The following is a 25,495-nucleotide window of genomic DNA, read 5'->3' as shown; positions in this document are numbered from 1 at the left end:
AAATGCACCATTCCAGGGCAAGGGGCAACTGTCTGTCAACATGCCATGGGTACTTTGTGTATTGGGTGGGGCAGGATCTCAGGGAGTCAAGGGCTAGCAGGCCAATTGCCTCGGTTTTCTGGAATTTCTGTGTCTGCATGTTCTCACAGTAGTCACAGATCTCAGGGAGATAAATTGCTCTCTGGGGTGGTCCCACAGGCCCTTGTGATTCTCCCAAGAGATACTGCAGCTCATACAGGCAGCAGTGGTCTGCCCACAACATTTTCCCTGAAATGCACTCACTGTGCTAGCCAAGGTCTGTTCCCTGCACAGAATGTGCAACACCGGAGAAGAGCAGTGTGGGAGAGGCTGCCTGTCAATGAGCTGCAGGCACTTTGTGACTTTGGTGAAGCTGGATATCAGGGAGACAAGGGCTGTCAGGTCAATACAGCCTCAGTTTTGCTTAAACTTCATTGTCTGTGCGTCCCCGCTGTAGTCACAGATCACAGTGAGACTAGTTGCTATCTGGGGAAGTCCCACAGACCCCTGTGATCCCCCCACATGATACTGCAGCTCTCACAGGCAGCAGAGGTCTACCTGCAACTGATTTCCCTACAATGCCTACACTGTGCTAGCTAAAGTTTGTGTCAGTGTGGATTGAAAAACCTGGAGGAGGGGCAGGTCATGGCGGTTGACTACTAGTGGGCCACCTGGAGTAATTTGTGTGTTGTGTGGGGTATGGTCTTAGGGAGACAATGGCCAACAGAGCAACACAACCTCAGTCTTGCTGCAACTTCAGTAACCATTCCTGCATTCCCGCAAAAGTCACAGATCACAACAAGACTGGCTGCTGTCTGGGACTGGCCCACAGATCCCTGAGATCTGCCCAGGTTCATGTTGCCAGCAGTGATCTGCATGAAACTGTCTCCAAAATGCGCACTCGCAGTGCTGGCTGTCTGCTGCAATTGTTTGAGCCTGAAATGGTTATGGGGTGTGGCAGCCATCCAGCAAAAAAAAAATCTCAAGCAATCTGCAGGTTGATTGGTGTGGGCTGATCTCCTCAGGCCAGCACTCCTGTATTGGCCCTGTGGAAGGGATCTGCATAGGCAAGCTGGCACAGCCTGTAGATTGCCCAGTAGGTGGGGGGGGAAGGGGGTTCAAACTAAGGCACAACAGTGGCTGCCTCTGCAGCCCTCATTCTACCACCAGAGAATGCAGTCTTTCCCCATATAAATATTGTGAGAGTCTCTGACCACCACCGGTGCCCCGAGTGAGTGTCCACAAGTGGGAGAGCCTGTTCATTGACCCTTTAAAGGGGCATCAAGGGTCTCCTTCCATCTTATTCAGACACTCATAATCCCATCTGATTTTTGCAGCAAGGATTTTTGGGAACTCTTCCCTGGGCTGGGACCCTGGCCTAGGGAGCCTCCAAATGAGGCCAGGACCCCTCTCTCCATCAGGGGATCCTCTGCAGCCTCACTCTCCTAGTGTTTCTCCACCACCCTTGGGTGCAGGTCCAGCCCCATTCATGACTTTGCCCCTCCTACCAGCTTTGATTTTGCTCCTTCTTTATATTGGCAGATGTAAGTGTTATGATCAGCTGGACTTCAGGTGTTTCTCCATGATGATTATTTTATAATTTGGTTGTAATTTCAATGCAGAAAATTATTACTAATAGAAATATTAGAGCATTTACTTCTATGTTTTCTTCTAGGAGTTTTATGGTTTCAGGTCTTACATTTAATTTTTTAATCCATTTTAAGTTTATTTTATTAGTAGTACTCAATCACTTCAGATTTTCTGTTTCTATTTGACTTAGACTTGGGAGACTACATATTTCTAAGAATGCATCCATTTCTTCCACATTGTCCATTTTTGGTTTGCCATATAATTGCTCATAATATTTTCCTATAATCTTTTGTATTTCTGTGGAGTCAGTTGTTACTTCCTCTCTTTTATTTCTGATTTTATTTATTTGGGTCCTCTCTTTTTCTTAATGAATCTAGTTAAATTTTGTTTATCTTTTCAATTAACCAGCTTTTGATTTTGTTGGCCTTTTGTATTTTTTTTTTTTAGATTCTACTTTGTTTATTTCTGCTCTGATCTTTGTTATTTTCTTCCTTCCACTTTGGGTTTTGTTTGCTGCTTTTTTTCTGGTTTCTTTAAGTATAAGTTTACATTGTTTATTTGACATTTTTCTTATCTCTTGAAGTAGGCCTGTATTGCTAAGAATTTCCCTCTTAGGACTGCTTTTGTCATGTCCCATAGATTTTGGGTCATTGTGTTTTTATTTACTTTTGTCTCAAGGTATCTTTTGATTTCTTTCTTGATCTCATTGCTAACCTTTTTATTGTTTAATATCATGTTATTTAGCCTTCAGTTTGTTCTTCGGTTTTTTTTCGTAATTGATTTCTAATTTCATACCATTGTGGTCGGAGAAGATGCTTGATATAATTTCAATCTTTTTAAACTTTTCGAGACTTGTTTTGTGACATAACATATGGTCTATCTTGGAAGATGCTCCATGTGCACTCGAGAAGAATGTGTATTTTGTTGCTTTGTAGTGAAGTGCTCTAACGTATTAATTACATCCATCTGGTCCAATGCATTATTTAAGGCTGTTGTTTCCTTGTTGATTTTCTGTCTGAAAGATCTTTCCATTGGTGTCAATAGGGTGTTAGTCTCCTACTATGAGTTTATTACTGACACTCTCTTTCTTTATGCTGGTCAATAATTGCTTTATATATGTAGGTACTCCTATGTGGAGTATGTATATGTTTACTGGGGTTATGTACTCTTTTTGCATTCATCTCTTTATCATTATGTAATGTCCTTCTTTGTCTTTTAATATAGTCTTTGTTTTAAAGTCTATTTTATCTAAGTATTGCTAACTCTGCTTTTTTTTCTATTTCCATTTCTATAAAATATCTTTTTTCTATGCCTTTGGTTTCAGTCTATGTGTGTCTTCTTCATCTGAAGTGCATTTCTTATAGACAGCATGTGTATGGATCTTGTTTTCTTATTTTTTTCAGCTACTCTATGCCCTTTGGAATATTTAATCCATTTACATTAAAAGTAATTATTGATAGGTACATAGTTATTGCAATTTTATTTTGTATGTTTATATCCTCTCCCCTTCTTCTTAAAGAAGTCCTTTTAACATTTCTTGTAACACTGGCTGGTTGGTAATGAGTTCCTTTAGCCTTTTCCTGTCAAGGATGCCTTTTATCTCGTGTCGAATTTTAATTATTTCTTATTTAAGTATATTTGATATATAAAATTATATCATTTATATTAAGTGTAAAATATATTGATTCAATATTTTTATACCTTACAATGTGATCACCAGCCCCCTAATTCAAGTTTGTAATTTATTAGGGTTTGAGGTGGCATCAGGGAAGCCCTAGGAATCTATTTCTCCACCTAAACAACAATAGTATGAATAGTATGGACAGTATCTGTTGAAAGTAAATATTTTGGAATATTTATTTTTATGCTTGCAAGTTCCAGGAGACAGTGAGGCTAGTAAATTGCAGTTAATTTTGCCCTAATTCAGTTATCACTGTGATGGCAGCTACTCATTCCCTACTCCTTCCTGCATGGAAGGCAGCTGAGAGAAATGCAACTCGTATTTATGGCATGGCTTGCTGGATCTGGAGTGAGAAATATGGACCCATTCTCAAATATTGTTCTGATTATGGTTATATGTTCTGATTATAGATTGTTGTTCTGATTGCTGAGGTATGAAAGTGGGTTGATCACCATTGTTTTAATTCTTACTACCTAAAGTTTCTTCTAAATTATTTAAAGAAACTGTACTTTTTTTTTTTTTTTACATCGAAAGTTAACTGCATATATAGGGAAATGTAAAGAAAAAAACCTACATGCATGCTCAGGGAAAAGCACAGACTCAGAAAAGAACTAAAAAGATCTTAAGATTTCACTGAAGGCTGATCCCTGGAACAGAGATACTATGAAATAGTTTTTAAAAAAGACTCATAATCTAGCAAAACTGTCCTTCAAAAATGATGAAGAATTTAAGTCATTCCCAGATAAACAAAAGCCAATAGAGTTCTTTACCACTAAACCTGCCATGCAAGGAAGTTCTTCAGGTTGAAATAAAAAGAAACTAGACACTAACTTAAAACTCCATGAAGAAATAAAAGCATCTGGTAAAGTTAAATATTAAAAAAATATATAAAATCTGGTATTATTTAATTTTTATTTTTAAAAACTTTTTGTAGATATCATTTTATTTTATTTTTATTGAAATTATTGGGGTGACATTGGTTGATAAAATCATATGTTTCAAGTTTACAATTCAATACTATATCATCTGTATATTCGATTGTATGTTCACCACCCAAAGTTAAATTTCTTTCCATCACCAAATATTAGACCCCCTATACCCTGTCCCTGTGGTAACCACTAATCTGAAGTCCATGTATATAAATTTGTCTATGTATATGAATCTCTATTTGTTTGCCAAGTTTGATGCTTTCAGTTTTATATCCCACATATGAGTAAAATCATATGTTTCTCAACTTTTTCTCTCAGACTTATTACATTTCCTGATAATCTTATGATCTATCCATGTTTTGTTGATTGAAGTATTTAATCTTTTTTATGGCTGAACAATATTCCATGCTATATATGTACCACATCATATTTATCCAATCATCCATCGACAGACACTTCAGTTGTTTCCATGTCGTGGCCACCATGAATAATGCTGTTGTGCACATTGTAGCACATATATCTTTGCAGATAAATGTTTTCAAGTTCATTTTGTAAATATTCAGAACAGGGATTGCTGGGTCATGTGGTAATTCAATTCTTAAATTTTTGAGAAACGTCCATACTATTTTTCATAGTGGCTGTGCCAATTTACATTCCCACCAGCATTATGAGGGCTCCTTCCCCCAACCCCACAACCTCTATAACACTTTTTATTACTTTTTTTGTTGTTGGTGATAGGTATTCTAATAGGTGTGAAACAGTATGTCATCATGGTTTTGATTTTCACCTTCCTAATAGCTAGTGAAGCTGACATCTTTTTATATGTTTATTGCCCATTATATGTCTTCTTGGGAGAAGAGTATGTTCAGGTCCTTTGCTCATTTTTTAATTGGAGTGTTTGTTTTTTTCATTGTTAAATTGCATGAGTTCTTTATGTATTTCAACCATTAGGCCCTTATCAGTGGCATTGTTTGCAAATATCTTCTCTTATTTGGATGATTGCCTCTTTATCTGGTTAATGATTTCTTTTGTTGTGCAGAAGCTTTTTAGTTTGATAGAGTTCTATTCATTTATTTTTGCTTTGACTTCCTTGGCCTTTGAGGTCAAATTCATTAAATCCTCTCTAAATCTAAGTTTAGTACCTATCTTTTCTTTTGTGAAATTTATTATTTTAGGTTTATAGTCATGTCTTTGATCAATTCTGAGTTAATACTGGTTTATGGTGACAGATAGATGTTTCATGCTTTTGTAAGAGGTTTTCTAATTTTCCCAGAACCATTTATTAAAGAGCCTTTTATTTCTCAATTGTATGTTTCTAGCTCCTTTGTTGAAAATTATTTGACTATATATATGAGATTATTTCTGGGCTCTTGATTCTGTTCCATTGGTTTCTGTGTCTGTTTTACTGCTAATTCCATGCTGTTTTGATTATTGTCACTTGGTAGTGCCATTTGAAGTCAGGCAGAGTGACACCTATGGCCTTGTTGTTTTTTCTCAAGATTGCTATTGCTATTCAGGGTCTTTTATGTTTCTATACAAATCTGCTGATTTTTTGTTATATTTCTTCAAAAACTGCCATTGGGCTTTTGTTAAGGATTGCATTAAATCTCTATAATTCTTTAGGTAATGAGGTCATTTTAACTATGTTGATTTATCCAATCCATGAACACAGACCATCTTTCCATTTCTTTGTGTCTTCTAAAATTATTTTTAATAATTTCTTATAGCTTTCAGTGTATAGGTCCTTCACATGCTACATTAGGTTTATTCCTAGGTATTTTATTCTTTTTGGTACAATTGCAAAAATAATTGCTTTTTTTTCTTTTTCTAAAAAAATATTGTTAGAATATAGAAATGTCATGGATTTTTCTATACTGATTTTGTACTCTGAAACTTTACTGTATATGTTTATTATTTCTAACAGTTTTTTAGTGATCTTTAGGGTTTTCTATATAAAGAATTGAGTCATCTACAGAGACAGTTCGACTTCTTCAAGCCCTATTTGGAAGCTTTTTATTTCTTTCTCTGGCCTGTTTGCTCTAGCTAGGACTTCCAGCACTATATTAAATAATAGTGGTGATAGCATACAGCCTTGTCTTTTTTTGTATGGAAGGTTTTTAGTTTTTCACCATTACATATGATGTTAGCTGAGGGTTTGTTGTATATGGCTTTTAATAAGTTGAGGTAGTTTTCCATTTCATTAACTGTTTTAATCACGAATTGATGTCGTATCTTGAAAAATACTTTTTCTATATATGTTGATATGATCATATAATTTATTTTTAATTTTGTTTATGTGTTATATCACAATCGATTTGTGTATGTTAAGTCATCCTTGTGCTTCTGGGGTGAAGCCCACTTGATCAGGGTATATAATCTTTTAAATGTGCCATTGTATTTGATTTGTTAGTATTTTGTGTAGAATTTTTGCATCTGTATTCATAAGAGATATTGTTCTATAATTTTATTTTTGTGTGTTATCTTTACCAGGTTTTGGTATCAGGGTAATGTTGGCTTCATTAAATGAGTCAGGAAATATTTTTTTTCTTTTAAATTTTTTGAAAAAGTTTGAGAAGAACAGGTTTTAAATCATCTTCACTAGTGAAACCATCTGGTCATGGACTTTTATTTTGGGGAGGATTTTGATGATTGTTTCAATTTTCAAACTGTTTATTGGTCTATTTAGGTTTTACAGTTTTGTAATTTAGTTTAGGAAGTTATGTATTTAAGAACTTGTCCATTTCTACCAGCTTCTTGAGTTTGGTGGCATATAATCTTTCATAGCATTCTCCTAACAATATTTTGTATTTCTGTTTTATCTGTAGTAACCTCTCCTCTTTCATTTCAGATTCTGTTTGTGTGTGTGTGTGTGTGTGTGTGTGTGTGTGTGTGTGTGTGTTTTTCTTTCTCTATTTTCTTTAGTGAGTCTAGTCAGGGGCTTGTCAATTTTATTGCTCTTTTCAAAAAACACCTTTGTTACATTCGTTTTTTGTTATCTTGTCTTTTCATTTTAATTTTATTTGGTTCTGCTCTAAGTTTTATTATTTAATTCCTTCTCCTGACTTTGGGATTTATTTGTTCTTGTATCTATAGCTATCATCTATCTATCTATCTATCTATCTATCTATCTATCTATCTATCTATCATCTATCTATCTATCTATCTATCTATCTATCTATCATCTATCATCTATCATCTATCATCTATCTGTCCTTCTACACCTCTTTCCTGCTCTTAGGAAACAATGTGACAAGCATAATTATGGAAATATGTAAAATGGTTGATAAATGTGTGTTATTTCAGGGACACTTGAAGTTTATCATTAAATGAAATAATAAACTAAAGGAAAAATAAACAATGGTAAATGATTATATTGAGAACTCTATATATAGATGTGGGAGGTAGAAATTACTATCTACATAAAGCTTCTATTTCTTTTAATAGTGTGATAGATTCTTTTCCCTCCTTCCATTTTGTTTACTTTTTCTTAATAATAAATGAGAATTTTAACAAAATATCATAGGGGCATCCAAAGGAAGATCACTAAAGTTTAACCTGAACTCAGAAATAGCTTCTAACATGAAGCTTCAGAACATGAGGTAAAATGCTTCAGAATTTTGGTTAAGATAATAAATAAATCAAGCACACACTTCTATAAATTATCTCTATAAATTATATACGAAAAGTCATCTCCCGGTGCTCAGAAGACTTGTTTTTATTTATTACAGTTCCACAGAAGTAGAGATGCTCATTTAACAGTAGCTAGTGTTTACTGTAGTAAGGCCATCCTGTGAAACCAATTGCTCAGTTGTTCTTTAAAGAAACTTTTGAATCCACTTTGCTTCAGGCTGAGGAATAAGTAAAAAGTAAAATGTCATTTATCTTTAATTATAGAGAGTTTCTGGTGTATTAAGAGCCACATCAAAACAGAATGCCATAGGTGGCAAAAAATTGGATATCATTTTTATTATATCTTATTAAAAATTCAGGTCCATGGACCCCACCCCAGACCTATCAAGTTAGAGTCTGAGATGAAGTTAGCAATGTGCACGTTAAACAACTTTCTAAAAACAGACTCATAGACACAGAGAACTAACTGATAGTTGCCAGATGGGTGGGAAGTTGAGGGAGTTGGGTAAAAATGTGAAGGGATTGAGAAGTACAAATTAGTAGTTGTTACAAAATAGTCATGGGGATGTAAAGTGTAGCATAGAGAGTATAGTGAATAATATTACAATAACTATATATGGTGCCAGGTGGATACTACACTTATTGGGAGAATCACTACATAAATTATATGAATGTCTAACAACTATGCTATTCACCAGACACTAATAGAATAATATTAATGTCAACTATAATTGAAAAATTAAAAGAATAAAATTATTTTTAAAAGTGAGATGTCTACTTAAGCTTCTTTTAACAACCAGATTTTGGAGGAAGAATGGAAGAAAAGATCCTCTGGAGGGCATAAATAGAAACTTTAAATAAACTTTACAGAATATCACCAAAGAGACTGAGTTAACCTCAGGTTTTTGTAAACCAGAAGAGATCCAGTTACTTCTGGCAAGTTAACCTTTTGCTGATCATCAATAAGAATGATGATTCATAAAGAAATTTAGTTCAGATATGAATTAAATAATTTATTTTTTTGGCATATATGAATCCTGGTATATAATAGTTTCAAGCTACTATGTCTGGATTTTGGTTGAGTTTTTACAATATTCAGCAACTTCCTAGGAAATGTCTTTATATCTCACTTAAATATGCCTCTGTAGAAGTTTTAGTCAATTTCCATGTTTGTTTTTTTCTTGTTTAGAACAGTAACTATTTTTGTAATATGACTCTTAAGATTCAGCATCATAAGCCAGTTCTCTCTATTCCAGTCTAAATATTATTCTTAACTTTTGACATTTGTTTTGCAACTCTCTTGAGTCACTTTGAAGTATTATTTATCTTTCTTACCTGCAAGTCCCAAACTTGTCAATATTCCAGTAAGAGAGACTATTCTTTAGAGAAAATATAAATTTAAATATTTAAAATATATTCAGTTTAATAAAATTTTCACAAAAATAAAACAGAAGTAACATACCAAAGGAGCATATCTTGGCTTTGGAGGTGGAGGAGGCATCTTGCACCGACAGAGACGTTTGACCTTAGATGATAGTAAAGGCTCACAAGGAGGTAGTGCTGATCTTTCTCTTGATGGAGGAATTCTACCCATGTATCCTTTTGTCTCTTTTCCTTTGAATGTGGTCTTTTTGAATGACATTTTAAATTGGCTTTTTTGTTCCAGTGTTTTCTTTGAATCTGTAGATGTGTCATCTGATTCATCAACTCTCTTTTTAGCCCCAAATTTATATATTGACTCTTCAGATTCAGCATCTGAACTTTTAAACATTACAGGCTTCCTTGGATCTTTCTTGGAAGACTCATCAGACTCAGCACTAGTAGACTCTATGTCCTTTGCATCATGCTTCTTGACATCTTTCTTTGAATCTCTCTTAGCCTTCTCTGAATCTTTCTTATCCTTCTTTGACTCCCAATCAGATTCAGTTTCACTAGACTCTTCAGATTTCATTGCAGACTTCTTTTTGTCACCTTTCTTTGAATTTTTTTTATCCTTCTTTTCATTTTTGTCACCCTTTTTTGGATTCCATTCAGATTCAGAATCAGCATCAGTCGACATTACGTCTTTCTTGACATCTTTTTTCTTGTCATCTTTCTGTGAACCTTTCTTATCCTTCTTTGAATCTTTATTACCCTTTTTTGCTTCCAATTCAGACTCAGACTCAGCATCAGTAGACTCTGTGTCCTTCTTTGTATCCTTTTTCTTGTCATTTTTCTTTAAATCTTTCTTACCTTTCTTTAAATCTTTCTTTGCATCCTTTGAGTCTACAGATTCTGCATCAGTAGACTCTGCATCTTTCTTTGCATCCTTTTTCTTATCATTTTTCTTTGACTCTTTCTTAGCCTTCTTTAAATCTTTCTTTGCATCCTTTGAGTCTACAGATCCTGCATCAGTAGATTCTGTGTCTTTTTTTGACTCCTTCTTCTTGCTGTCTTTCTTTGTATTTTTCTTATCTTTCTTTGCATCCTTTGAGTCTACAGATTCTGCATCAGAGCTCTTATTTGCTTCCTTCTTTGAAGCCTTCTTTGAATTATTCTGTGAGTAATTCTTTAACCACATACCAAATTCCATGGATTCAGCACTTGAATCTTCTAGATACATCATTAAATCCACAGTCGAAGTGTTTTTTGAGCAAGTCTGTGATTTGACATCAGAATTGTTCTTTGAGCTCTTAGAATCCTTCTTTGTACATATGGACTCAATATCTATTTCCTTGGAATTTTTTGAATCTCTCTTATTTTTTTTTGGAATCTCCATTAAGAATACCTTAGAATCTTTGGATTCTGAGTTTGTTTCTAATTTGTACTTTGACTTCATAGATAGTTCATTTTCATGTGATGATTTTGATGGAGATTTATCTGCTTTATTTTGTCTTTTAGGTTTTTTATCATATACTGTTTTCTTGGATTCTGGAGTTGTTTTATATGGACCTGTATTTTTCTTGGAATCTTTCTTAAAAGTCGTTTTTTTGGGGTCATCTTTGGACTTTTTATATTCTGCCTTTTTAGGATGAGTTTTAGGAGTATAAGGATGTCTAAATGGAGCCTGTTTCCTGATAGTTAAGTAAATAGATGGTCTTTGAAAAATGTTTCTTAAAGAGTTCTGTATCCATATATGAGCTGGCTTCTGAACTTCCTCTAATTTTCTTTCAACAGATCTCTGAAAAGATTAGTTAGAAAGATAATAAGCATTTTTGAATGAGTTATACCTTTACATATTGATACATAAAAAATAATCTAGCTTCTTATTAACCACCCATCTTTTTCAATGTCTTATGTGTGTTTGTGTGTGTTACTTTAGGAGAAACCTTAGGATTTCTTCAATGATTCATATTGGGATTTAAATAGACCCTCAGTTATCCATATTTCAGGGCTGGTACTCACAGTTGATAGTGGGCTTCTTTTGGACTCCAATATGGGAAAGATCTTTTGGAATAGTTTGTGCACCCTTCTCCCTCACGTTAGTTCAGAAATAAGCTGAATTGGCATGAAAATTCTTGTGATAGCTGTAGGCTTCAGGCCTAGCCTGATTTCTACTCCTACTTTTAAGATCTTTGATCAAATTGAGATCCTGAGAGCCCTATTGTGAAATATTGCCAAAAACAAGAACATAAAGTGAAATAAATATTTGGTCCACATTAATTTGTGTAGCAGTAGTGTAATTTTAAACTCCCACTCAAACATTTGTTAAATCTGGTTGTCATAGTGGCCACTAGATTAATTTTATTATATTAATTAATTTATTTATTTATTCATTATATTTCTTTAACTGTTCAGTAAAACATCACTTGTCAATGAAATGGTCACATAGAATTAAAGGAGGACCATTAAGAGAAGCATGTACTACAAATGTAATAGATGATGCTTGTTTAAATGCATTGATTATAACTGTGTTTTGGGAGACGCTTTTAAAACATATTTTGATATCACTATGGGTGACATCTATGTATTAGTTTTTCTTTTTGCTACTTGATAACTCCACCTTATAAAGGTGGTGGAAAACTTGAATCTCCTAGTATCTAGAATCTCAAGTATAAGATTAAAGAAAATGAAGAGGCTCTGAAGTCTCATCAAGATCAGCTTCTGTTCTAAGTCAAACCATATGATTTCATTCATATGTTGGATATAAAACTGAAAGCAAGAAATGAGCAAGACAAAAAAACCTCATAGACATGGACAACAGTTTAGTGGTTACCAGAGAGAAAAGAGGGAGAAGAAAGTAAATAAGGATAAAGGAGATCAAATATATGTTGATAAAAGGAGATTTAACTTTCTGTGGTGAACACATAATGCAATATACAGATGATGTATTATTGAATTGTACACTTGAAACCTATATAATTTTATTAACCATTGTTACCCCAATAAATTTAATTCTAAAAAATTTAAATGTTTCTGTAGCTGGCAAACATTTCCTGAAAGAACCCAGAAGTTGCTGCATTAGGTTCTCTAGCTTGCCTAGCCTGTTAAAATAGTATAATACCTTTGAAATGGAGAACTACATATAAATCAAAATTTAATCCGAAACAGGTGGGGGCAATTTGTTGTATGGAGAATTATAGGTAGTATAATTTAAATTACATGTATCTACTTATGTGTGTATATTGAATAATCTTAGATTTTGTTTAAAAATGACCTTTTCAATACTTACAGGAACTGCGATTTGTAATTCTGAAAATCTTGTCTTCTTCTGACCTGGCTGGTGTGGTTTGGGAAATGTCAAAGTGAAATATTCTTGATTCCATAATTTCATGCTTGACTCACTGACTAAAATGAGAGAGGACATTAAACAATTTGTAATTAGTAGATGGAGTTTCATAAGCACTAAAATGCTCTTGACTAAAAAATATATTGTTTAAATTAAACTTAGTTATAACTCAAAATATAGCTTTTCACCTTGGAGTTTATAGTTTATTTGCATATAAATTAAGGATTTCAATAAGATTTTCCCACAAAAGCTTATCTTCCCATTTAGTACTAAATTATGTTTAAAAATATTTATAATTTTTTCCCGTGTTAAACAAAATTTTAAAGGTAGTTATTTAAACCATAATAGCTAAAGTAATATAATCAATAACAGGAACGGAAAATAGAGAAAGATTGTTTTTCTTTTCAAAAATTTCTATCATCTCTTCTGTCTTGGTTTCTTTCCTTTATGTCCTTTTGGTTACATTTCAGACAATGACTCTTTGTACAGTCCCCATAATAGCTAGCACAATGCTGAGCATAAATTAATTAATAAAAGTCTCAATCAATTAGATTTAATGTTTATTTGAGTTCTCTGACATCAATGACATGTCAAACCACATAAATTTGGGACACAGACCAAAATACTGTATGCAGTTCTGTGAACCTTATTTTAAAAATGTCATACATACACTTGAGGACATCCAGAATACAGTAATTGGGAGGACCACATGATCTGGAAGCTACGTCAAAAGAGGAAATGGTGAGGTAACTCAGGATAGTTTTGTTGAAGATGAGGAGACCAAAGAAAGATGTGATCACTGTATTTAAATATTTAAAGAGATGTTATATGGAAGAATAGTGGTAATAGCAATAAAGAAGAGCTGAAATTGTCAACACTTATATAGTTTTTACTATGTGCCAGTGTTTTAAGCACTGTATACATATCAACTCATTTAATCCTCAAACAAAACATTGAATTAGATAATTTATAATTGCCTCCATTTTACAGATGTAGAAAAATGAAGCACCGAGAGTGGTTAAATTAATTGTCTCAAATCATAAAGTAAGTAGAAGAATCAAAATTTAAACACAGTTTGGCTCCAGAGTCTATTCTCTTAACCACAAAGTTAGAGACTTCTTTTATGTGTTTCCTGAGGGAAGGACTATAACCAATGGCTAAAAGTTGTAGTTGTGTAGGCAGATTTAAGCTTGACATATTAAGGAGAGCTTTTCATAAGTTTTATCTGCTTAACAAATGGACCATCCACTTTCATCTTTCTGACTACATTTTTCTTTCCTACTTTGGGTTTTGTTATTGTGGATTTTAAACACAAAGTTATCTTATGCAATTAAAGCTGCCTTTTATAATAAGAACCAATTAAATATTTCCTTTTAAAATAGTGAGTACAAACCTATATCAAGGCCAAAAATATTTAAAACACACATACATACAAACATACTCATACATACACATACATGACTCTCTTAATTTTATTCTCCTAATTTTAACAAAAAATCAAGATATTTTATGCTTTATCACATTTAATAAAAGATATTAAACATTCATCTTTAAATTTATTTTCAAATATAATTTAAAAAATATTTAACACCAAAAAACTAAATTCTTACTTGGTATGGAATTATTATATTTTCTGATAGTAACTTCTTGTCTGTTAAAAAAAAAGAAAAAAGAAAATGCTTTAATTGAATTTTCACTATGATAAAAAATAATAATGACAGGGGTCCAGCTCACAGATTAACTAGTGGTCATGTCCACTCTATTATCTCCACCAACAGCAGGTAAAGTGTTAGCTCCATTTTACATATGAGAAAGCTAAGATCACAAAAGTGTGACAGCTTATTCATGTTCAGACTGACAACTTGTAAAGGAGATAAGATGATTTCTGATCAAGATGGCAGAGTAGTTAAACTTTGTGCTTGCCTCCTCTCATGACCACCTAAAAATTACAGCTAAACTACAAAACAAACAAATGAACAAACAAACAAAAACATCATCATTGAGAATTGCCTGAAGTCTAGCGGAACAGAAGTCCTATAAATAAAAAGTATATAGAAGAAGCCACATGGAGACTGGTAGGAGGGGCAGAGATGCAGAACCTGATCCCAGACCTCTGTGTGGTGGATAAAAATTGGGAGTGAGATCTCAGCTGTGGAGTCCCCAGCACCACAACAGTTTCCCCAGTCCAGGGTTCCAGTGTCAGAAAAAGAAATCTCTACAACTTATGGCTGTGAAAACCAACAGAGATTGTGGCTGCGTGAGAGAGAGGGCTGTTGAAATTCCAGGCATTTCTTTGATAGGTCCCGTGAATAACCTTACCAGCTGATAGACTCACTCACTCTGAGCCCCAGCACAGGAGCAATGGCTTAAAAGGCACAATATGAAACTGAATTGTCTGGCTTCTGGGCTGGGGGGACAGGTTTCTCTCAGACAGAAGTGTTGACAGAAGCTATTATTTCCTCATTGATCCCTCCCCACACCCAACATTCAGACACAGGTGGGCAACATATTTGAGTCTCCATAAACCTGGCTAACAACGTTCACACTACCCTGGTGATTCCCTCAGACCCTGCCCAAATCAACTTGCGCACCACCCAAGCCTCTTCTAGTAGATTTTCCATATAAATGGTCTGTCTTGGCTCATGCTGCAAACTTTCCTAAAATCTCTCAAAGGTTCACAAACCTAAAATAAGCAGCATCTATCCTCTGTGTGCCTCATACCTCTTGCTAAGCAGCCTCAAAATTCACATTGCAGTTTCCCTCTCCTAGACCAAGTTATAGATAAACTGGTGAAAAGTGTATTTTCACCAAGAACTGGAACAAAAATAAATCATGGAACAAAAGCTGAAATAAATATATTAATTTGACACATTATTAAACATATAAAGTTGTATTTAATTATAGAGAACAGTAAATTAAACCAGTCTCTCTTCATTTTTTCAGTGAAAAAGTCTAAAACAGTAGTAAACCCACATATTTTCTAAATTAATTAAATATGTTCTGGAAAAAATACCCACAGCTTTTTATGTTCTCGGTACTTAAATGAAATCGAACCTTTAATGACATGTGAGAGTGACACATATTATAACTTTTGAATTGGATTTTGAATTTCTCTTATACACGGAAAACTTTGTCCATGGTAGTTTCTATTTAAAGTGAACATTTGTTTTGGTAATAATCGCATTATCTACTGAGGATATTCATGCTATAATTTGTTTTTAAAATAAACATTACTTCCTTATTAGTAAGCCAGAATAGTGAGTTGTGACCATTCTTAATTCTGAGATTTTATTTATATACTCATATGTTCTACATAGTTTTCTTTTTACTTTTTTAAAACATTGAGGTAGTAAACAAAGCCAAAAATAAGTTAAAATGCTCAAATGTATTTATTTTGAGTCACAAACAAATATTTTTTTATTCCATGATAAAAGCTCTAGTATCCAGCGCAAAGCCTGTTCCATATTCACCATTAGATAACTACTGACTTACTTAAGAAAGATTTTGGAGACACTGAGTAATAAAAACATCTATTCCAGTGGTTCTCAACTTGAAGTAAATATGAGAATTAACTTAGAATTTTTTAAAAATGTAAAATTCCTAAGAACTCCCTGACCCATGAAGTAGAATATTTGGGTGTCTTAATCAAGTTCTTATTTGAAAACTTTCTCGGGTGATTTGGAATCTCAGCTCTGGTTAAGAACCACTATTTTACATGGTCTTGGAAAAGGAAAACTTCACAGAGATCTGAAATAGTTTAAGCTTGTGCTTTTTGATTTTCCAAAAGACAATTGATTAATGACCTACTAGTCCATGTTGAAGTCACATTTGTTCAGTAGGGTAGCTAAAAGATATGGCCTGGAATCCTAGAAATTTAAGTTTGCTGGCTGGATCAGTGTTTTTATATTCTAGGAAAATACTTTGAACCTAAATTAATTTTGACTTTCTTTCTACAGTCTCAGGTAGTGTTTTCAAAACTTTCTTTTTGTCAAAACTCAATATGTATGTGTATAATTTATATTCTACTGTAATAATTAAACATTATAAATCATACATTAAGATAGAAAATTTTGAAAGATAAAATAAAACATATAACTTGAATTTCAAATATTGTCTTTTCAAACTTCAATGGATTACTTTGCACATGTAATCCATTGGAGTGCATCTCAATTTGGAGAACACTAGAAAAGGCAATTGAGAAACAGTGAGAGGGGTTCTGGTCAAGATGGCAGAGTAGGTATAAATGCTGCGCTTGCTTCCTCTTATGACCACATCAAAATTATAACTTAACTACAGAATAGCCATCATTGGGAGTCCCCTGAAGTCCAGCTAAACTGAAGTCCTATGACTGAATACACAGAGAAGAGGCTACTCTGAGACAGATAAGAGGGGCAGAAGTGTAAAACAGTCTGGTCCCACACCTGCCTGTGGTGGTTGAGAATTGGGAGAAACATTTCAACTGTGGAGGTCCCACTGGAGGAACGAGGGACTCTGGCCCCACACTGGGCTGCCCATCCCAGAGGTCCAGTGCCAAGAAGAAAAGTCCTCACAACTTATGGCTGTAAAAACCAACAGAGATTGTGGCTGAGTGAAATGAAGGGCCTCTAGGGTAGCAGCCATTCTTCTTTAAAGGTCTGGTTCACAGACTGACTTGCTGACTGACTCACGAGCTCTGAGCTCTAGCACTGGGGCAGCAGCTCAAAAGGCACAAGGGAAGGAATGAGTTGTCTGGCTTCAGGGTGAGGAATGGCAGAGGGCACTGTTCCTTTGTTGAGCCCTCCCCCACATGGCTTACAGACCCAGGTGGATGAAATATCTAAGTCATCTTTAACATAGCTAACACTGGATGGCCCACCCTGGTCATTCCCGGAGACCCCACCTCTCCCAAATTGTGGGCCCTCACTAGCTGCTTCATGTATTTTCCATAAAATGGCCTGTCTTGGCTCATGCTGCGAACTTTCCTAAAATCTCTCAAAGGTTCACAAACCTAAACAAGCAGCATCTAGCCTCTGCATGCCCCATACCTCTTGCTAAGTAGCCCCAAGTGCAGCATTAGTAGCAGTTGGCCTCGGTTTGTGGCCTGGCCTCTTGAGACATTTGCAAGCCCAGCAAGGGTAGCAGCCATCTGTGGGTCGTTTGGTGGCTCGTGTCAGGTGTCCCTAGACAAAGCATAGGCCCCAGCCAGCATGTCTGGTGGCCAGTTTTTGTCTGAGCCAGATCACCACCCAGGGTCACTTATGAAGACAACACACCCAAAGCGTAAACAGGGCAGGCACTAGGGTCCTGCTAAAGTGAATTCTGCTCTGTAGGGTCAGTCTCTGCACAACAGCTGCTCCATTAGTAATGGCCAGTTATCACAACCAATTAGTCTGAGAATCAATCCCTCCCATCAATAAGCCAACAGCAACCAAGGCTCAACTACAACAGAAGGGCACACACAACCCATACAAGAGACATACCTGAACTACCCAGCTCAGATGATCAGGTAATACTGCCACTGGGTCCCATAGCACACCTACTATACAAGGCCACTCTACTAAGACTGGGAGACACAGCAGCCTTACTTAATACATAGAAACAAAGACAAGTAGGCAGCCAAAATAGGACAACAAAGAAACATATTCCAAACAAAAGAACAGAACAAAGCTCCAGAAAAAAAGTAATGAACAAAGTGGTGACAAGCAATCTACTAGATGCAGAGTTCAAAACACTTGTTATAAGGATGCTTACCTAACTTATGGGAAGAGTAGATGAACTCAGTGAGAACTTACACAAAGAGATAGAAACCATAAAAGTGTAGACAGAAAATATTTAAAAGAACCAGTCTGAAATGATTAATATAATTACTGAAATTTAAAATATCTTAGGAGGAATTAACAGTAGATTAAAAGAAGTGGAGGACCAAATCAGCAATTTAGAAGATAAAGTAGCAGAAAGCATCCAGTCAGAACAGAAACAAGAAAAAAGAATCCAAAGAATAAAGATAGTTTAAGAAGTGTCTGGGACAACATCAAGCATATCAATATTCCTATCATAGGTGTACCAGAAGGAGAACAGAATGCAAAAAATTGAAAACTCATTTCAAGAAATGATGACTGAAAAATTCCCTAATCTGATGAAAGAAAATAGATGTACAAGGCCATGAAATGCAGAGTCCCAAACAAAATGAACCTAAAGAGGCTCACACCAAGATACACTGTAATTAAAAATGCCAAAGGTTAAAGACAATGAATCTTAAAAGCAGTTAGTTACTTACATGAGAGCTCCCATAAGACTGTCAGCTGATTTCGGAACAAAAATTTTGCAGATCAGAAGGGATTGACAGGTAATGTTCAAAGTGATGAAAACTAAGGACCTACAACTAAGATTACTTTACCCAACAAAATTATCGTTTAGAATGGAAGTACAGATAAAGAGCTTCCCAGACAAGAAAAAGCTAAAGGAGTTCATCATTACTTAGCCAATATTGCACACAATGTTAGAGGGACTTCTTTAAGAAGAAGAAAAAAAAATTTTTTAAAGATAAAAATATGGATAATAAATGGCAATAACAATATATCTAGCAACAATTACTTTAAATGTAAATGGATTAAGTTCTTTAATCAAAAGATAGGATGGCTGAATGGATAAGAAAACAGGACCCTTTCATATGATGCCTACAAGAGACTCACCTCATATAGAAACACACACACAGACTGAAAATAAAGAGAGGGATAAATATATTTTACAGAAAGTGGAAACCGCAAAAAAAGGGGGGAAAAAGCTCAGATAACAATACTTACATAGATAAAATAAACTTTAAAACAAAGGCTATTAGAAGAGACAAGGAAAAACCCTATAATCTCACTTCTGGGTATTTATTGGAAGAAATTTAAGAAACTACTTTGAAGGTACATGTACATTCATAATGTTCCTTGCAGCATTATTTATAATATCTAAGATATAGAGGCAACCTGGATGTCCATCAATGGATGCATGGGTAAAAAAGAGGTAGTTTATAAATACAATGGAATATTACTCAAGCATAAAAAGGAATGAAATTTTGCATCTGCCACAACATGCAATAACCTAGAGCATCTTGTGCTGAGTAAAGTATGTGAGACAGGGAAAGACTAATGTCATGTACGGAATCTAGAGAACAGGATAAACAACAGAAACAAGCTTTAAGATACAGAGAGTATTTTGATGGTTGTCAAATTGGGGGGCGGAGAGATAAGTAAAGTGGGGAGGGGATTAAGAGGTACGAATTGGCAGTTACAGAATAGTCAAGAGGATGTAGAGTTTAGCTTGGGAAATATAGTCAGTAATATTGTAGTAACTATGCATGTCAGATGGGTTCTGAATTAATCCGGGTGATCAGTTTGTAAATTATATAAATGTATAATCACTGTGTTATGCACCTAAAACTCATATAATATTGTATGTCAAATATATTGAAAAATATAAAAATAAAAATAAAAATAAAAAAAGAGAGAAAAGTGACAATTTAGCAAATATCATGTCATACCTGCTTTATACAGGTGTGGCCTCAGCCTCAGATTACTGAAGTTCAAATATAATGAAACTGAGTAGTTTCCTTCCTTTCAAAGCATATTAGTTTTATTAATTTTAAAAATGATGTTTATGCATTTTTTTGGTACATAAGTGATCCTAACATGTATCTTGCCCTAAAGGAGAAAATAAGTGATAGATGTCAGAAAGCAATGTAATATTTTTAAAGTTATAAAAGAAAAAAATGTCAATTTTTAATTTTTAACACAGCGAAATACTTTTCAAAAATTAACAAAGACTTTTACACAAACAAATATTGAAAATTATATCGCCATTGGAAAGCACTAAAATAAATACAAACGAGAATTCTTCGAGTTGAAGAAAATGACCCAAAGTGATGCACAGTTAATACAAGATTAAATAAAAAGAATCAAAAAGAGAAATTTGTAGGTACAGAACACAAATATTAAGTATTTACAAATAATAACAACCTGTTGAATTTTAAATAAAGTTAAAGTGTTATAAAAAATAAAAGATGTCTATGGCCATACCACCCTGAACAAGCTTGATCCCATCTGATCTTGGAAGCTAAGCCTGGTTAGTACTTGGATGGGAGACCACTTGGAAGACCAGGTGCTGTAGGTGTAAAAAATAAAAAAAATAAAAAAAATATATATATATATACATGTATATATATGTGTGTGTGTGTGTGTATATATATATATATATATATATATATATATATATATATATAGGAATGTAAGCTGGCAAGGTCCTTGCAGTCTGTGAGGTCAGCCAAAGGTTGCCTCACCTAAATGAATGAACGAATGAGTGAATGAATGAATGAATAAATAAATAAATAAAATATATGGTAGCAATAGTGTATAAAGTTGGGTGGAATAAGTAAAGTTAAAAGGCTGAAAGGTGTGTGCATTATCCGGAGATATGTAAAAGCACTAATTTGTACCTAAATTCTAATAATTCAAAAGATTATGTTGTAATCTCTAAGATAAATATGAAATAATAATAAAAGGATCAATAACTAAAAAGAAAGCAGAAGAGAAAATTTAATTTAAAAATTCTAATTAATACAAAGGGGAATAAGGATGAACAAAAATATGGAATAAATAAATAAAAACCAGATAGTAGATTTAAATCCAAATATACACTAGTTACATTAAAAATAAATGAACTAAGACAATTAAGTTCTAGAGGTCTGCTGTAAAATATGGTGCTTCTTGTTAGTAGTACTGTGTTGTACACTTAATTTTTCTGTCTACTTGCACTTAAAGTTTTGTTAAGAGCATAAATTTCATGTTAAATGTTTTTACCACTAAAAAGTGTATGGATTAAACATACCATTTAAAATACAAAAATATCAGTGATGTCAGAAGCAAAGTGACATGTGGGATCTCTCCGATCTTTCCCCTTGAAATAAAAATGAACTGAATAGCTATGGTCCAACAATTAACACCCATCCTGTACACAAGCAGATCTGATAGATCTGTACATCACAGCATCAAAGGTAGGTCAATCGCATGAATTAGAAAGGTTGACTAGAAGACAGAAACGAAGGTACTGTGGAACGTAACCCAGAGCTCCCAGCAGGACAAGGGGGAAGGGAGGAATTACTGGTGATTTCTTTGCTTTTAGAAGCCCAAGCAGTTCTGCCAGAGTGATCAGCATATTCCACGCAGCAAAGTCCAGTGATTAGAGCAGAAAGCAGGGCAGAAACTGAATGTCGAGGGGCAACAGCTGTGTATTAGCAACCACCATTGCCAAGAAGAAAGCTGAGTCACAGAGCCTGACCACCTCCCTTCACCATCCCAGAGTGTTGCACCACCTCCTTTATCCTCCCAGGTAGAGCTAAGAAAAAGCACCAGGGGAATTTGTGTAACCAGAACTAAAACATACACTGCAGCCAGTACTAGTGATGAGGTAATAATATAGAAGCAAAACAGCTGACACCTAATGGACAGTATTACCAAAAGTAAAAGAGCCATACACACCATTAGCCTTCCCTAAACCATTCCACCCACATCCGGTCAGGCTGATTTGGAAAGAAAGAGAGGATAATTGCATGTGACTATTGGTGCAGTAACAGGACTTCAGGGCCTTTTCAGAGACCTGGACCCTCATTACCCTTTGCATTCTTCTGTGGGGATGGAGTCCTGGGAATGAGGAGACCTGGTCACACAGGAGACTCACACCTTTCCATAGAATAAAAAGTAGTTTTAACCTCAAAGCAGAGATCCAGGAGGTTTGGGCACCAACTACAGAAAATCAAAAGAAAAACTTCTTCTTAACCTGCTAAAGTTAGATCACTATATAATAGATTTTCTTTCTTCCTTTTTTTTTTAAAGCAGTATATATTCTGATTAATTACTAGGCAGAAAAATAGTTCATCAAGAACCATGAATAGACATGGCAACAAGGCAGTACGGGGGAGGGGGGCAACTTTAAATCTCCAGAAAGTTAGCTTAAAGATATAAAAATATGTAATTTAAATGACAGAAAATTCAACATTGCAATTATGAAAAAACTCAACAAGGTGCAAGAAAATTCTGATTAACAGTTCAAAGAACTTAGAAACAAAATAAACAAACAACAGGAATATTTTACCAAGCAGATTGAAACAAACAAATGAACAACAACAATGACCAAAAACAAAACAAAACAAAAAAATATAGAAATTCTGGAGATGAAAAATTCATTAAAAGAGATAATGAAATAGTAAGCTTAGGGAATAGAGCTGACTAGATGAAGGAAATAATTAATGATATCAAAGACAGTAACCTGGAAAAGATGCAGATGGAAGAGAGAGACTTTAGCGTGAAGAAAAAGAAAGACCTCTACAAGAACTACCTGGCACCATAAAAAAAGAAAAGTATAAAAATAATGGGTGTACCAGAAGGAGAAGAGAAGGAGAAAGGAACAGAGAACATATTCAAACAAATAGTGAATGAGAATTTCTCAAACCTGTAGAAAGAACTGAATACTTAAATCTGAGAGGCAAACAGAACATCTAATTATCTCAACCAAAAAGGCCTTCTCCAAGACACATTATATTAAAAATGTCAAAAATTAATGACAAAGGAAAAAAAAACCCTCAAGGAAGCCAGGGAAAATACAATAGTAACTTATAAAGAAAAACCTGTTAGAATATCATTGGACTTCCAACACAAACTTTACAACCTAGGAGGTAGTAGAAGCAAATATTCGAACTATTGAAAGAAATAAATTATCAGACAAGAATACTATATCCAGCAAAATTTTCTTTTAGATATGAACAAGAAAGACAGACATTTTCAGACAACAGAATCTGAGGGAATTTTCCACCACATCACATGCTTTACATTAAATACTGAAGGAGGTCAGTCTAACTGAAACAAAAGGATGAAAAAAATAAAACTATAAGTAAGATGACTAACAGACAGGCAGAAACAGGATAGTGGAACCATAATTAAGAACAGGGTACTATAAACTTAAATATTACATAATGGTTAAAAGAAAAAATAACATTTAAAAAAAAGAAGAAAAGAGCTACTATAACCTGGAAATAAATGTACAGCATAAATAGGGATAACTTGAGGAAACAAAAAAAGAAAAGTGAAAAAGGTAAGAATCTGAATCTTCAAAAGAGAATGTGTATAAGGCATACACAGAAGAAAAAAGGACTAATACATACATACATATATATATATAAATATATATAACCCTTTATATAAAATTAATGATAAGAACAAAAAAAATCCAGAGATACATAATATAGAACTAGAAGGAACAGAGGGGAAAACCATAAAACACCAACAAATTAAAATAACAGACAAAAAAAAAAAACAAGGACAAAGAAAAAATGGAGACACCAAGCTACCAGAAAAAATAAATATAAAATGATTATAGGAAAACCTCATATTTTAAATCACCTTAAATATAAATGGACTGAACTCACTAATAAAAAGGCACAGAGGAGTAGATTGGATCAAAAATCAAAACCGAAATCCCCAAGCCAGAGGAGAGAAAGAGTAATCAGGGAGATTATTTCATAAACTATATAAATGTCTAGCCAATATACTATGTACTTGAAACAAATAATTAAAGTAAAGTAAAGTAAAAACAAACAAACAAACAACTGTATGCTGCCTTCGAGAGACACATCTCAGCTGCAAGAACAAATATAGACTCAAAGTGAAAGGGTGGAAAATGTTAATTCAAAAAAAGGCATCCAGAGAAAAGCAAATTTGCCATACTTATATCAGAAGAAATAGACTTCAATATTAAAAGAAAACATAATGAGAGACAATTTTAGACAATTCATAATGATGAAAGGAATCATACACCAAAAAATGTAACACTATCAATATCTACGCTCTTAATCAAGGAGCACCAAAATATACAAAGCATTATTCTCAGAACTAAAGGAAGAAACTGACAAAAACACAATTATAGTAGAGGATTTCAATACCCCACTGTTAGCCATGGATAGATCATCCAAACAGAAAATCCACAAGGAAATATCATCTTTAAATGACACTTTACACCAATTGGACATAATTGACACAGAGCCTTTTATCTAAAACATCAGATAATAAATTCTTCTTTAGTGCACATGGAACATACTCAAGGATAGACTGTATGTTGTGACATGAACCTAACCTCAACAAATTTAAGAAGACTGAAATTATGCCAAGCATATTTTCTTTGAAATTGGAGATTAACTGTAAAAATAAAACAGAAAGAACCACAAATACATGGAGATTAAACAATATACTACTAAAGAATGACTGAGCCATAGGAAAAAAAAAGAGATTAAGGGATACACAGAAACAAATGAGAATGAAAGCACAACATATCAAAACTTTTGGGACACGGTAAAAGTGGTAATAAGAGGAAAGTTCATATTATAACAGGACTATCTCAAGAAGCAAGAATGAGCCCAAATAAACAACCTAACATTACATCTCATGAAACTAGAAAAAGTATAACAAATGAAGCCTACAGTCAGCAGAAGGAAAGAAGTAATAAAAAGTAGAACAGTAGTAAATGAAGTTGAAAACAAAAGACAGTAGAAAAATAAGTGTAACAAAGAGCTGGTACTTTGAGAAGATTAATAAAATTGACAAACCCAAGGCTAGACTCACTAAGGAAAAGAGAGAAAGGACACAAATAAACAAAATTAGAAATGAAAGAGAATTTATTATGGATACTACAAAAATACAAATGATCATACAAGAATGCTATAAAAAATTATACACTACTATATTTAGTAATCTAGAAAAAATGAACAAGTTCTTAGACATGTACAGCCTTCCTAGACTGAATCGTAAAGAATTGGAACATTTAAATAGACAGTTAAACAGTTTGGAAATTAAAACAATCAGCAAAAAACTCTCCAAAAGTAAAAGTCCAGCACCAGATGTCTTCACTAGTGTATTCGACCAAGCATTC

General features: G+C 34.1%; 1 protein-coding gene across 1 annotated transcript; it reads right to left on the bottom strand.

Annotated features, from left to right (window-relative positions):
* Positions 1 to 804: 804 nt before the first annotated feature.
* On the bottom strand, positions 805 to 17,681 carry CYLC1 (cylicin 1). The gene is made up of 5 exons (XM_036226542.1): positions 17,581 to 17,681; positions 14,167 to 14,207; positions 12,500 to 12,615; positions 9,311 to 11,008; positions 805 to 954 (listed from the first exon to the last, which is right to left on the bottom strand). The coding sequence occupies exons 1-5, from the start codon at positions 17,679 to 17,681 to the stop codon at positions 805 to 807; spliced, it is 2,106 nt and encodes a 701-aa protein (XP_036082435.1).
* Between the last annotated feature and the right edge of the window lie 7,814 nt (positions 17,682 to 25,495).

The sequence above is a fragment of the Rousettus aegyptiacus genome, unplaced genomic scaffold, assembly GCF_014176215.1.
Source record: "Rousettus aegyptiacus isolate mRouAeg1 unplaced genomic scaffold, mRouAeg1.p scaffold_m13_p_9, whole genome shotgun sequence".
NCBI classification, from domain to species: Eukaryota; Metazoa; Chordata; class Mammalia; order Chiroptera; family Pteropodidae; genus Rousettus; species Rousettus aegyptiacus.
The sequence above is the reverse complement of the archived record's forward strand: the minus strand, read 5'-3'. Positions and strand labels throughout refer to the sequence as shown.